Below are 14593 nucleotides of genomic sequence, written 5' to 3'. Positions count from 1 at the left end.
AACAAAGGAATGTATTTATGGATACAAGTTACTCCAACCCCTAGGCCCACTTGGCCCCTAGGAGGCATTCCAGATGATAACTGGACCTGGTGGGTTAAGGTGCAGAATGGTTCATTAGTTCCTAGGTATACATTGCCTCTCTGGGAGCGCATAAGGTGTGGGTTCCCAAGGCCCTCTTGGCTCCCTCCCGGTACCCCAGACCAAAGCCAATACTTTTGGTCCTTGTACTGCAAATGGTTCAAAGGAACAATTAAGAAGTCATGTCCTTGTAAACGTTCCACTTGAGGTGTTGAGAGCTAGATGACCTTGAAAGGGCAGGAGGGAACGTTACAAGAAAATAACTATGTTGTTTCTTAATGGGTGATTACACAAAGGAACATTTTTAGAATTAGGTAATGCCAGAAAACATAGATGACGCACGCTATAAGGAATTTGCTAACAAATATAATGCCACGCTTGCCACAATAAAGCGGCCAGTCTAACATACTGCTGTTGTCTGAGCCCATTTGTTATTTTCGCCGACGCCATTCATCCTTTGGGAACCCTTGGAGCGGCTGAGGCTGGACCCCGGCAAGAGACTCAGGGAGCACAACATAAACATACCTTTCCCAGGCTACTTCTTTGTGATGGATAATCATATAGATTCTGAACATTAAATGTCTGATGCCACAGGAACCATGGGTTTATAAAAATACTTTTGTGTTTAAGTATATAAACTGAAGGGCATCTTTTTCAGATCACAAGTGGTTAAAATGAGAGTTGTCTTCAAAATACAAATTACTGAATAGGCATTCTTACATTACATATATGCCCAATATCCCTGCAATGACTGTCTTAGACAGGAAATTTAGGTATTGATTTTTTAAAAACAAAGAACAACAACAAAAGAGCCCCACCACAATTAGCATGATTAAGTAAAAATGAATTCCACAAAAGGTGGCCAATTTACTTTTAATGATGCACTATCAAAAAGAGTTCAGGATCTCACTATTGGATTTCTGTGGGGTTGAAGAGATAGATTAATAGGAGGTGGGCAGCTTTGTTAAGTCATCTAACATGGCGCTGGACTTTTTAACACTAGCATTGGAGGGCAGTACCAATACTCTGCTTGTTGGGTTAACTGTGCAACCTCACTTATTAGAAGGCCGTTTCTCTATGAACCTCAGTGATCCAAAACCCAGTTAAGGTACAAAAAAGAATACTTTTTTTTTTTAACTTTTTTAAATGTTTATTTATTTTGAGAGAGACAGAGACAGAATGCGAGTGGGTTAGGGGCAGAGAGAGAGGGAGACACAGAATCTGAAGCAGGCTCCAGGCTCAGAGCTGTCAGCACAGAGCCCGACGTGGGGCTCGAACTCACGAGCTGTGAGGTCATGACCTAAGCCGGAGTCGGACGCTCAACCGACTGAGCCACCCAGGCACCCCAAAAGAATACTTTTCAAAGCAACATTTGAGTAGTCTGAATAACTGTCCCTAAGTCTATGCATTAAGTCCCTAAGTCTATGTGTCTTACTCCTTGGTGAGCACATCAGTTTCTTACCTAGGACCTACTTAGTTTTACTTTACTGAATTGTGACAAGTGAGGCTATCTAGATTCCCAGTCTGCACTAGACCAGACACTGCCAATGAGAAGAGGAGGAAAATATTGGAGGCAGCATGCTGTGGCAACAGAGAAAAAGGACAACAGATTGTCAGTTAGTGAAGGGGACGAGAGAAACTACAAAGAGCAGAGATAATCACTAAGTCATAGAGTCCTTCAGTGCAGCGATTGATAGCTTATATACCTCCTGGGAGCATCTCTTAACAACTAGGAAGAAGCCTGATATAGAATGTTTTTGTTGAATCCGCTACAACTTACTGCAATAAACACTTCTAATAAAATTAACCCTGAATTTCCAAGAAAAAAGCCAAAGAAAGTCCAATATATTGCTCAAGAAAAATATATATATATATAACCCATTTTAGAAAATCTGTGTATATCACTTAACAGTTTTTTGTTTGTTTTTTTAAGTTTGACTCCTTAAAGGGCCAGATTCCAATTCTGATGATCATCACTTAATTAGAACAGTTCACTTTCACCAACTGGATAAATGATGTACTGTAGAATAGCTGACTTTACACAGTGGCCTTGAGCAAATTTCGAACTGTTGTATATGCACATAAGAAGCTACCATATGAAGTTTAAACTGTGTTAGATGGCAACAGATTACACAGTTGAATCACTAGGGTGATGTAAAATAATTGTTCTAAAATGCACCATCACCATTAAGCAAAATGATCCTACCGTGTGCCCAGCACTGTGCTAGGTGGTGCATTTATTAAGCATTGCTTTCACTTTTATGATTTGGAGGTGTTACAGAACACTCATTCATATTTTCAAAGGTTAAAAGACATTTTAAATGCACAATACAGCCATTACATAACAGGCATAGACTACTGTTTCATGACTAGGATAGTGGTTTTCTTAAGTGCGCTGGCAACTCTATTTTCCAATGTTATCTAATTCTTAAGGATTTGAAAACCTATACATAGGAATGGAGTGCCTCATCCTCTCATTTGTTTTGTGTATTAAGTGTTTTAACACAGGCATGCCATTTCTGAGTTAAGGGTGAGGCTAAGCTGTACTTCAGCGTTTTTGTATCAGGCAAAAGACAATTTCAGCAACGGTACTTTTCCCCCCGGTACTTTTTTTCATGGCGAGTTACTAAACGCTAGATGCTAGAGTCAAAAAGAAACCTGACATCTGGGGAGGTGTTGAAGGGGTGTTAATAGTTCTAGTTAGATGTCTGGGGGAGCGTTGAGGATAAGATTTTAAAACAGCAAATGCAAGGAGAAGGAGGGGGGGATTATGGTTTCGTAGGACTCTCTCCTCTCTCTACTTTCTCTCGCCACCAATCCATACGTGCCTCCCCCCCCCTCCCCAGTTCAGAGGCGGGTTCAGCGAGATTAAGCTGCAGGAAACCGAGAGGCTCCACAGCGCTGCCGCCCCGGCCTCGTGATGTAATTGTTATTTCTTATTCCGAGACTGAACCGAGCAGAGCTGCCGAAGAAGTGGCAGTCCTGTTCTTTCTGCCTCGTCTGGTGGGGTCAAATTCTTCCCCGGGATGATGTAGATTCGCTGACCGACTCCTGCCGGAGACTTCGCAGTGACAAAGCAGTTGAAGATAAACCCTGCTCCTGGGTCCTACGTCCGTCCAAGGAGCTGGACGGGGCACTCCTCAGGTCTCCTTCCCAGTCTTCCTCTCTGAGTCACTCCACATTGATTCCTGGGTGCCTACTACGTGCTAAGGCGTGGGGTCAAAGTGACCTGGAGTTAGTGCCCGTGCCCCCCCCCCCCCCCCCGCCAAGATTAAAGCAGGACACACAGATTACAAGGTGGTGGAAGCTGGGGGTGGGGTGCGTGAGAAGGAGCCGAGAGAACGCGTGTCGTGGGGTGAAATGGCAGCGGGGGCGCCAGCACCCCAGCGGGACCTGGGCGTCCCGGCCCCCAGGCTGGGTCCCAGACGCGAGCCCACGGCCGGCGTTAACGAGAACGAGAACAAGCCCCCGGGGGGCCCGGGAGGAGCTGTCCAGTCGCCTTGGGCGGTCGGGGGCGGCTGGACAGAGCCGGGAGCCAAGCGTGGGGGGGGGGAGGGGTCGGCTCGGGTGCGTGGAGCACCCACCTCTCCGGGCCGACGCAGTCCTCCCGCCGCCTTTGGGCCCTGCAGCCCCGGCCGGGCCATCCAGAGGGCGGGCAAGGAGGAAAACAGCAAACCGGGGGCGGGGGGGTGGGTGCTCCGCAGTTCCCGCGAGCTGCCGGGACCCGAGCGGTTCCTCCTGCCCCGGTGACAATGGGAGGGAGGGGGAAAAAAGGGTTAAGAAACTTGGCTGAAGAGCTGAATGGCGTGGAGCGGCGAGGGGAGGGACTGGGCCGCGGCGGACTCGGCGGCGGAGGGAGGAGCGCGGCTGCGGGCGGGCGGGCGGCGAGCGAGGCGCTCAAAGTCAGCCTCGCAGACATTGCAGCAGAGCCCCGAACTCGGGAGGCGGCGGCGGCGGCGGCGGAGGAGGAGGCGGCGGCGGAGGAGGAGGCGGCGGCGGAGGCGGTGGAGGAGGCGGCCGAGGCGGAGGGACGCGCCGGCCCCAAGCCTTCCCGCCCGCCCGCGCACGCCCGCCGGTGGCCCCGCGGCTGCCACTGCGCTTGGCAGCGCTGCTGACCGGAGGGAAGAGCTCGCCGGGGCGCCGAGGGAGCACGGGGCGGCGGGGCGCCTTCGTGGAGTGCGCCTGACGGAGCCCGAGGCGCGGAGCCGCGGCGGCCTCGGGTGAGTGGCGGCCGCGGCCGGGGGCTGCGGGAGCGGCCGCGGGCGCCGCCGGAAACGGCCCGGGAGCGCGGCCCCGCGGCGGCGGCGGCGGCGGCGGCGGCGGCGGCGGCTGGCAGGGCCGCGGGGGCGTCGGGGCGCCGGGGACCGCGCTGCCTGCGGCGGGAGCGGACGCGGACGGCGGGGTGGGCTCAGCCTCGGGGAGGAATCGTTTCCGGGGATATTCCGCCTCTCCTGCCGGGTCCGAATCTTCCCGGGAACTCGGGGTGGGGGGGTGGGGGGGGGGAGGCAGCTGGGCCGGCAAGTTGTGGAGTTGGCCCCGGGCTCACCGGCCGCTCTGTGGCTGTCCTGGGCCGAGGGGCGGCCTCCGTGTGCTCCCCGAGGCGCGCCCGGCACGGGTGGCCGGGCCCGGGTCGTGCCCCGCTCCACTGCCCCCTCGGCCCGGAGTCCCGGGCGCTTCTCGCCGCGCAGCCCTCGGTCCTGCTGCCCGGGGCGACCTGGGCGGCGCCGGGTGCTGCTACCCGTCTCTCGCCCGGTGCCTCCCTTCTCAGGGCTCGCGGGATTCAGGGTCTGGACAAGCAAACAGGAAAAAAGGGACAGCTCTCCCGGCCCCCACCAGACCCCCAGGCCTGGCCGGTCGGTTCTTGTCCTTCCCCCTCCCGAGAGCGAGGCTCTTTGCACCCGAGGCCTCAACCATCACTTGACCCCCTGATGAGCCAGAAACCGGCCTCACATTTGGGGTGAGCCCAGTGGAGGTCCTGGGAGGCTGCCTTTCTCTCCTCTGTGCAGCAGTGTCCTCCTTACTACTAGTGAATCTTGTTGTTTTATGAACGGTTTCCCTGGAAATATTCTACGATCCCTCCCATCCTTTCCAAAGTAGTTTCCAAATTTTAACCAAGAGTTGGTGTTCAGTGTGAAGGAACAAAGGAATCAACTGTGTGTCTCAGAGGCGAACAAGCTGGGAGTCTGTAACACATGTTGATCTCTGAAGCATTACAGGCGGTTCTACCTTCTATCTCGTTAGTGATTTAATTGGTTTCTGAAGATAGTGGAAGAAAAACAGAATGATAAGCGCTTTTGCGTTAAATATTTTTTTTAATAAGGCATTTTATTTTGGAAAAAAATTAAGACGTTTCTAGCTACAAAGACTTTTTGCTCAGACGGTGGAACTAAGTTGGAGTTTGTCTCCGGTAAAGTAAATGATTAAATTGCGAGATGGTGCGGGGGTGAAAAACTGTCTTTAGAGGAAGAAAGCCTGTCTATAGGTGTCCAAAGTAAATATGGTTGTCGTGTAATATACATGAATACCCTTTACGTTTTGGTGGGGGGGGGGGGGCATTCGTGGAGCAGAGGGCTTTGGTAATTCATTCTTTAAAGTTATGAATTGCCTTGAACCTGCTTATTAGTGGATCATATGTTTAGCAAGTGGGTGCATCTTCCAGATGTTTAACCACCACTTTGTCACCTTTGTTGAAGAGACACTGAAATAAGTGGACTTTTAAAACAAATAGTGCTTCAACTGCCTGGCACTTGAGTGTGGGTTGCTGCCTGGAGTATGTTGAAATGTTTTTCAACTTAGAAATAAGTTGCTTGGGTTTTGCCCAGTGCTTTGGTGGTAGTGTCGATTGGGTTTGGTTGGTTCAGAGTAGTGCCTTCCTAACCAGTAACAACTTTTCCCTGTCTGGAGTTAGTTCCTAGAGACAAAGAAGAATCAGTCCCTGGGAACAGCTACTATGCAGGCTGGGGGATTGTCACTCTAGTCTGTTTCACTCACTCTGGTGGGGAAACACCTCTTTCCACACTTACCCCTGCAGGTGCCCTAAGAGGGTGAGTTAAATGTATATTTTGGAAAAAAAAAAAAGAAAAAAAGAGGACTGCTTATTGTTAGTTTTACTCCAGTGAGGTCTCTACAGTGCTTTTGAAGCAGTTGAAAACCAGGTTTAATGCCTGTGGGAAGACTTGACTTAGAACTACTTTTGCGTTTATCTCCAAAACTCTGTAGAACTTGGGTTTTACTAATTTAAACATCCCCAAATACTGTAAGTTTGCAGCAAAGAAGTGTCTGTAAAAGAGGCTAAGAAGCTAAGGGCTCTTCTGACTCTTGCAGTTTTAAGAGCAAAACATCATGATAAAAAATAACCTATACCACCACCTAGAGTCTGTTTGTTAGTTTATTGCTCCTGAAGTTTGCTTAAATTGACACGTCTCTTGTGGTTCCAGTATGGCCAAAAAATGATTAAGAAGCGCTAGCTTTCTTTTTTAAAATTTTTTTTTTTTTTTCAACGTTTATTTATTTTTGGGACAGAGAGAGACAGAGCATGAACAGGGGAGGGGCAGAGAGAGAGGGAGACACAGAATCGGAAACAGGCTCCAGGCTCTGAGCCATCAGCCCAGAGCCCGACGCGGGGCTCGAACTCACGGACCGCGAGATCGTGACCTGGCTGAAGTCGGACGCTTAACCGACTGCGCCACCCAGGCGCCCCAAGAAGCGCTAGCTTTCAAAAGGCCATCCAAGAGAATAATTATTTGTGTAATAAATAGCAAGTGCCAATTTCAATTATCCATGCTACCTTTAGCATTGAAAATTATGACATATCAAGTTGAGTGGCTGTTCTCCAAAAGATATGGATTCAAAAGAATTTAAAACTGGGAATTTTTCAGTTTGCGCTCCAAGGTAGCTCTGTGATTGCTTAAAGACTGTCTTCACTGTTACCAGAGATTCAAGAAATCTTACAGATGAAATGTCATTAGGACTTTTTGAGGTCCCACATCAAACAAAAGCAATGATAAAAGTATAAGGGAGTGTTACAACTCCAGGAATTCTGGAAATTCAAAAAGTAAGAGAGAACATAGGCTGTAGTAGACTTAGGGTTCCGAGAGGTGAAAAGTAAATCAATGTGAAATAAAGTGGTAATCTGTCTGGCTGGTAGTTTATACATAGTAAAGCGATCCGTTAAATGGGAGACCTGGGGATGGCAGCTTTAGTGCCATGCGGCTTATCACATTGTCTGGAGGAAGTAACGTTCCTTCTTTAAATGGTACAACCTGAGAGAAAGATGGCCTCCAAGATCTTTAATTAAGTACCGGTTGCACAGAGAGAACTAGAGCACTGTATTAATTCTGTCAAACATCACTATTTTAGAACATTGAGGACAACTAAAAATGAATTAACTCATATCTGAAAGCAGAGTTTTATGGAAGGTGACAGATGAGGCAAAATATGTCAATCTAATGGAACAAGGAAGAAGATAAGAAGATATGTCATTCTTGGCTCTCTAGAAAGATGAGAGAGAAGAAGGTTATTATTAATTGTACAGATTTCTTTGCAAACCAATACTGGAAGGCAGTGATATAGAAGGTAATTTTAAATCAGAGTGGCTTAGGATATCATACATGATGTTAAAGGGATTAGGTTTTTAATTTTAAAACTTGAAGATTGTAGGAAACTTAAAAGCTCGTATTTTAAGTGTTGTTTTGGAAAAGCGGTAAGAGTTTTGTGTATCAGGTTGAAAGATAATTCTGCCAGAAATAAGTTCAAAACGTCTAATTTTCACCTAGAAAGAATTGTTGAGTTTAAATTGTGATGGGTACAGTTTTGTTTTTCAAACTTTAGATTGCCTGATGCAGTTAGTTTTTAAAGCGTAGGTTAATAGAGAAGAAGAATTCTAGTTTATCTGTCAGTGGTGTGTACACCTCTCTCTGTATTGCTGTCTCCTCTCATCCCCTTTTCTAAAATAAATAGCTTCTACATTTTTGGATGCGTTCTTTCATGAAAATTGCCTTCCTTTGCAGCTTCCTGTCTTGGCCCTGGTGGGGTAAAGGTTCTTTACTCTTGAGCTTTTTCCATATGCCCCTTCACGTGGCTAATACACGATCAGTGTGCATTTTGTTTTGTTTTAATACTGATTTACTGTTAACGTGGATGAAGACTGGGGAAAGAAGCATTTGGTATTTTAACAAAGCTCCTTGTGCACATGTCTTCCAATGGAGGAAATATTTTTATGAAAAGCAATTATTGACTACCATTGAAAAGTCAAACATTCTCAGCAGAATGTGGCAGGGGGAGGGGCTTCAGGATAATAAGTTTGAATCTGGGAATTGAATTGTTCAAGATGCATTTCCTTAAGTTGCTCTCCGGGGGCGAGGGGATGAACAGACTCATTCTGTAGTATTTAGATACCACAACAATCACAGAAATATAATACCAGGATGGTCACTAAGACTTGAGAAGGTAAAAATCAGGAGTGTCAGATGATGAAGCAGGCCATTGGAATGGAACTGAGGATTATGTCCGGAGGCTGGAATGAACAAAAAGTAAATGGAGGAGAGAGATCTTGTTTCCGTATCCTGTTTGCATCTGATGCTGAAGCAGGGACATGAATTGCTGATGGTAATGGATTCCCTTTTATGAGGGCTGCAATATTATATAAATAGTGGTTGTTTGGAGAGGGAAAAATGACAAATTCCACATTTGTGCCTCTGTATACTTTGCTGTTGAGTGTCTCTTAAATATATATTTAAGGTGGAAGACCAAAACTGGGCACCAGAGTAGAACCGGGAGTTATAGTTTGTTTGGAAGAAAATGAATTCATATTAGACCACTTTTCTTTGTTCTTTTAAGATCTTGTGTTTCCCAAGGGTCTTACTGAACACAGGAAACAGTACTGAGGTTTGGGTGGTGAACTAGAGAATTCTTTCCTAGGATTTCTGATAAAGATAACTTGAAGTGGATAACTACAGAAATAATATTTCCTTTAAGCACCTTTAGGATTAGGGGGAAATTGGGACTTAGAGTTCTCTGAAGTCTTAGGAGGGTTTCTTCACAAACTATGCTCTAAATGTCCATCTGTTTCGTTGTTGTTGTTGTCGTTGTTGTTGTTCCTTGAAATTTAATGTTCAATCTGATAGATATTGAATATTTAGGATTCTAAAAATTAGAGGTCATTTAGAACAGACTTTTCCTTTTCCTTTGCTACAGGTATGAAGGGTAGTTTTAATCTTTCATTAAAAATACAGCTATTGAGATAATAGGATGTTATACTAATTGTTGTCACTGTGATAGTACATACTCTGCATTATGAACCTTGAAATCCAAATGGATTCCTGCACCTCTTGCAAATATTACAAATAAAGCATTACAAAACTTGTGGTGTCTTAGAGTATCCATACACCTGAAACAAAGTAATCTTATTTAAGTTCATAAAACATTGAGAAGAACAGGAAAGAGGGGAAATATGATACATTTTACCACTGTATTAGGATTTTGTTAAAGTTAATACCTTAAACCATGCTAGGGATAACATTTGGCCTAGAACTGTAGGGGTAATATGATGAGAAGCAGATTTAAAGAATTTATGAGGAGACTGGCAATTCAAAAATGTAGCTATGAAAGAAAGGACTTCACTGTGTTTACTTAGTAGTATTAAGATACTTCTGAATGTCTATACCAGATTTTAGGATAGATTGTTTTTGAAGATAATGTTATGGATAATTACCTGATTTGGATAATTCATCTGATTTGTTTTTTAGCTGAAAAAAATTCAAGAATAACTCCAGAATGTGTTCAAACTTTGGCTAGGAGGATGCTTGTGACATCCATTGGTCTGTCCGTCCATCATCCATCCATCCTTCCTCCCCACCTTTCTTCCTTCATCTATCCTGCCTTCCTTCTTCCCTCCCTCCCTCTTTCAATAAATAGCGTGAGGGGAAAAATCATTTTGTTAAGAAATTTGGAAATAGAATTGCTTCTCTGAAAGGGTTAATAGTTGTGTTTGAAATTCAAAGCTAGCATGCTTCACTCTTCCCAGGAAATTTTTTTGACTTGGTATACTTCAGGGAATAAAAGCTCTAAATTAAAACCCATCTTGCCTCTTTAACTTTGTGTCATTTAGCAAAAATATCTTTAAGGATGAAGAAAGAGACCCTTATTTGCCTTAAATTCCAGGTCACTCTGTGACTAAGCCTGGTGTTTCAAGAAATATTAAACTAGAAGCTTGCTGGGAACTTGAGTCATCAGCTTAAGATACCACGAGGACCAGGACAACTCTGATTGACCTGATGTTGGTGTTTATTCAGAGCTTTGGTGGAATGAAGTCTCTTATCCTTGGACTTCTAATTAAGAAAGTCCTTTTTCAGTCACGTGTTAAATGATAGGGCTACTCCTTATTTTTAAATCTGTAATCTGCTAATGAATTGAGAACAAATCAGGAATTAAGGAGTTAGGAGCTTCTGTTAATTGGGGTGCTTTATTTTGCTTTTACCTTCCTCAGGAGCTATGTAAGAATACTGGGTAGAAGTCAGGCAATTAGCTTTAGGTAGATGAGAGAAAAGCTCAAGTCACATAGTTGCGAAGCAACTATGGTTTGTGGGTTCAAGCCCCACGTCAGGCTCTGTGCTGACAGCTCAGAGCCTGGAACTTGCTTCGGATTCTGTGCCTCCCTCTTCCCCCGCCCCCTCTCTGCCCCTCCGCCGTTCACTCTCTGCCTCTCTCAAAAATAAACATTAAAAAATAAATAAATAAAAGTATTTGTTTTGTTATTCCACATCCAATTTTCTAGCTTAGGATCTGCTACTAAAACAGTGTATAATACAGATAATGGGAATGTCCTTTTATCTCTCTGTAGACTAGAACAAGGGGGTTAGATTTGATTTCTAAATTCTGAAATTCTGATTCTATACATTGATGTGTGCTGTCAGTAAGCAGTAAAGATTTCAAGCCTGAGGTTTTAAATTTTTTTTTTTTAACGTTTATTTATTTTTGAGACAGAGAGAGACAGCATGAACGGGGGAGGTTCAGAGAGAGGGAGACCACAGAATCTGAAACAGGCTCCAGGTTCCGAGCTGTCAGCACAGAGCCCGACGCGGGGCTTGAATTCATGAACCGCAAGATCATGACCTGAGCCGAAGTTGGACCCTTAACCGACTGAGCCACCTAGGTGCCCCACTGCCCTTTTTTTTTTTTTTTTTTTTTTTGCCTTTTACTTTTTTATTGAGAGAAAGAGCAGGAAAAGGAAGAGGATTTGGGGACATCTGCTTTGTTCCAGGCACTTGGCTGTCTGCTTTACAATTTCCATGTGACATATAGGTATCATTTTCTCGATTTACAGAGAAAGAAACCTAGTGTGAGAAATGCCTGAGGTCACACAGCTAATGTCATTGATAATAATTTGCTTTTTCATGAGAGTATGCCATCTTTTTTAAAAGAAAGCCAGTCTCTATTTGATTTTTAGAAAGTTCTAAAAGCCTGCTCCCAAATAGAGCGTAGAATAGCCATAGAACTCGGTGCAGCACCCCCAGTCTGCCGGGCCTGGCTTTCCAAAGACCAGTCTCATAAGGAAGGCACCCTGTTTCCAACTGGTAATTCTGTAGCAGTTGATGTCAATTCTCAAGAGAACTGATGCCCTCTGTTCCCTGGGCTTACCTGAGAAATGTAGTCACCCAGGCTATCTCTGCAAGCTCCTTTCCCTCCTCAAATGCTAACCCTTGGGAGGTATTCCACACAATTACTGTAGTGTTCTTTGAGGCAGAGCAAGCAACCATGTTTCTTGATATAATTCATTAAAATACCTTGTCATGGTCTTCATCCAGGTGTTCCCAAGGCTAATTTTGTTTGTCTACTTGAAGGAGCACTTTCAGCAAATTCAGGCCCATAGCTCTTTCTGGTGGAAAAGTTAAAATTCTTGACTGTAATGGTTCTTGACATGAATTTTGTGTCATTGCCCTATCTTCACCTACCATAATTTTATTTTAAAGACTACACCATGGTAATAAACTGGGCTCTTTGTTACAAAGAGGAAATTGATAATGCATTTGTGAATTTATCAGGAGGAAACAGAGATAGATGAGTATTTGGCTTCATTCTGGGAGTAGACTATGGTCAGGAAAGAGATTTTTGGGTTAGGGAGGTTTGTGGTATACAGTATTTTTTTTTTTTTATTTTTTTTAATGTTTGTTTTCGAGAGAGCACGCGCATGTGTGACCACGAGTTGGGGAGGGGCAGAGAGAGAGACAGGGAGTCATGGAATCTGAAGCAGGATCCAGGCTCTGAGTTGTCAGCACAGAGCCCGACACGGGGCTCGAACCCACGAACCCTGAGATCATGACCTGAGCCGAAGTTGGATGCTCAACCCACTGAGCCATCCAGGTGCCCCTGGTATACAGTATATTTTTAAGTACACATCAGACGTGCTCTGTTATTGTTGAGGCCATGAGAAATGTAGTTATAAACCTCTCCACCTTTTCTTACTTGCTTCATTTAAAATTTATGGAATTCTGAACCCAAAAGAATCAAGCTGGGTGGTAGTGGTTCCCTCTGCACTAAAAGATACAGTCAAATTAAAACTGTAGTGGAGACACAAGGATGAGTAATAGGCTCATATACATAATATTTTCTAGCGTGCTTTGGATTTTGAATTGCCAAGTGAATGTTGGATAAACAAAAGGGTTTGTATAAAAGCTGCAAAGGAATGTTTTACTACAATGTTTTATTAAGAGAATATATTGTATCTGGCCAAATAAGAGAGAAGCCATGTAAGTAAACAATCTGGGGGGAAAAAAATCTTTCTGGAGTTCAGATATATGTTTATATTCTCTCCCTAACCCATCCATACCTTTTTAAGAAGTTTAACTGAAATAGACTGAATCTACATGAGGCCAGGGATTGAAGATAGAAATTTTTTTTTTATTCACCATCTGGTTCTTTCCCAATATCCAGATGTTTGGTGTTATTGAGTCAAAACTCAAAGCAATGCATTGTTTATTTTGTTAGTAAAACGCTGTGCTTACTATCCTAGTATCCTTGACTGACCTGAATCAATGTCATATTTTCTTCTTCCCTTTCTTTTCCTTTTTTTTTGCTTGGCTCTCTCATAAGTTGAAGTAATTTCATAGAATCCTTAGATTTTTCAGAGTGGAGGGGAATGTGATAAAAGCTATGGATGCTCCAGGTTTATTTGTCCTACAGGTATCTTGTCTTCCCCATTTCAAACAAGTTGGGTTATAAAGGCATCTTGCTTAATAGGAGAGTACATGGAATAGTAGTTGGTGTGAACTGTAAATCAAATAGTGTTAAATGCTACCTTTTAGCACTTATACACCTTTTTCCTTTGATCCTCCTTTTTTTTTGCCAAGGTATACATATGATACAATGGGGTAAATTACTTGCTTATCTTCCAACACTTTTGTCGTTGTTAATGCTGAAATGAGGGTGTTGTATATATTGTACACCTGAAACTATTATACTGTTCACTAACTGTAATTTAAATAAAAACTTTAAAAAAATGAAATAATATTTCCAAAACTTTTGTTGTTTGCATTTTACAGAGGAGGAAATTGAACCCCTGAGAATTTAAGTACATTTTAAAATTTATACAGCCAGTACTTGGGTAAACCCAGGATAAGAAATCAAGCCTTAATTTATTTCAGTTTATTAGTTTTTGTGAAGGCAGTCACAGAAAGAGGGCTTAGGTACCAGATGTTAAGAAATCGTTAATAACATTTGGTGATGGATCCAGCAGTAAAGTCTACACCGACCAGAAAGACAGTCTTGAGAAGCGGAGCGAGAAAGGACCAGCTACATCCCCCTTGTTTTTGGAGCATATTTTCTTCTCCTGCTACCAAAATATGGTCTTCAGAACAGTCTTGTGATTCATTTGATATTCTCGTACTTGGAACGTACTTTCTAGGCTGAGAATTTAAAAACAAGTTTTACAGTACAGGTGCGCATTTATTCATGCAGCAGCTTTGTTTCTACATGTTATATACATTTTGAGCTCTATTTAAAAATCAGTAGGGAAACTTCTATTTGTAGATTACCAGAGCCAGGTACCTTTCCTTAACTAGTGGGATCAGAATACTCACAGGTCAGCTCTAGTTATTACTGAAGAGTAATATTTTAAAATTACTAGTGCAGGTAGTTGGGTCTGTCTGTTCAACTGGGAATATAATGCAAAGGTTATGGACCCCATTACTGTATACTCCTGTGAAAAGGTAACATAATGACAGGGCACTGTGTGGACTAGTGGTGAGAATGTGCCCTGAACCAAGGGCCTCTAGATCCAGCCCTGTAGAATGAGAACAAGAGAGAAGAAACCTAATGGGAGCCACTTATATGGGCCACAGACCATATTTTGACCTTGGCGAAATAAATTGGAAAGAAATATTCTTACTCATGGGACAGTGGGCAAGAGAGTGTAGGTGCTCACTGCAGTCCCCAAGCCTCCAACAAGATCAGGTTTGTCTCCCACAGTTCTCTGTACCCTGATTGCAATGGCCACACTTGTTTAATGTTTGTGTTTCTC

The 14593-nt window shown here is 43.9% G+C and overlaps 1 protein-coding gene across 1 annotated transcript; it reads right to left on the bottom strand.

Annotated features, from left to right (window-relative positions):
- Positions 1-1243: 1243 nt before the first annotated feature.
- On the bottom strand, positions 1244-4992 carry LOC147577534 (uncharacterized). Its single transcript, XM_086676346.1, has 4 exons — positions 4912-4992; positions 4625-4865; positions 3663-4485; positions 1244-3284 (listed from the first exon to the last, which is right to left on the bottom strand). Exons 1-4 carry the CDS (start codon positions 4990-4992, stop codon positions 3278-3280), a joined length of 1152 nt encoding a protein of 383 aa, XP_086532472.1. The 3' UTR covers positions 1244-3277.
- Between the last annotated feature and the right edge of the window lie 9601 nt (positions 4993-14593).

Source organism: Puma concolor, chromosome C2 (assembly GCF_028749965.1).
Source record: "Puma concolor isolate L17-30 chromosome C2, mPumCon1.1.hap2, whole genome shotgun sequence".
In the NCBI taxonomy this organism is placed as follows: Eukaryota; Metazoa; Chordata; class Mammalia; order Carnivora; family Felidae; genus Puma; species Puma concolor.
Note: the sequence above shows the minus strand (reverse complement) of the source record. Positions and strands in the feature narration are given on the sequence as shown.

What these genes read in the sequence shown, in the direction of transcription:
- LOC147577534 (XM_086676346.1), bottom strand. Translation starts at nt 4,992, where the DNA reads ATGGTTGAGGCCTCGGGTGCAAAGAGCCTCGCTCTCGGGAGGGGGAAG. An exon ending in CGGCCAGGCCTGGGGGTCTG is followed by an intron (nt 4,866 to 4,911) that starts GTGGGGGCCGGG and finishes TTGCTTGTCCAG; the next exon opens with ACCCTGAATCCCGCGAGCCC. An exon ending in GGACAGCCACAGAGCGGCCG is followed by an intron (nt 4,486 to 4,624) that starts GTGAGCCCGGGG and finishes CCCGAGGCTGAG; the next exon opens with CCCACCCCGCCGTCCGCGTC.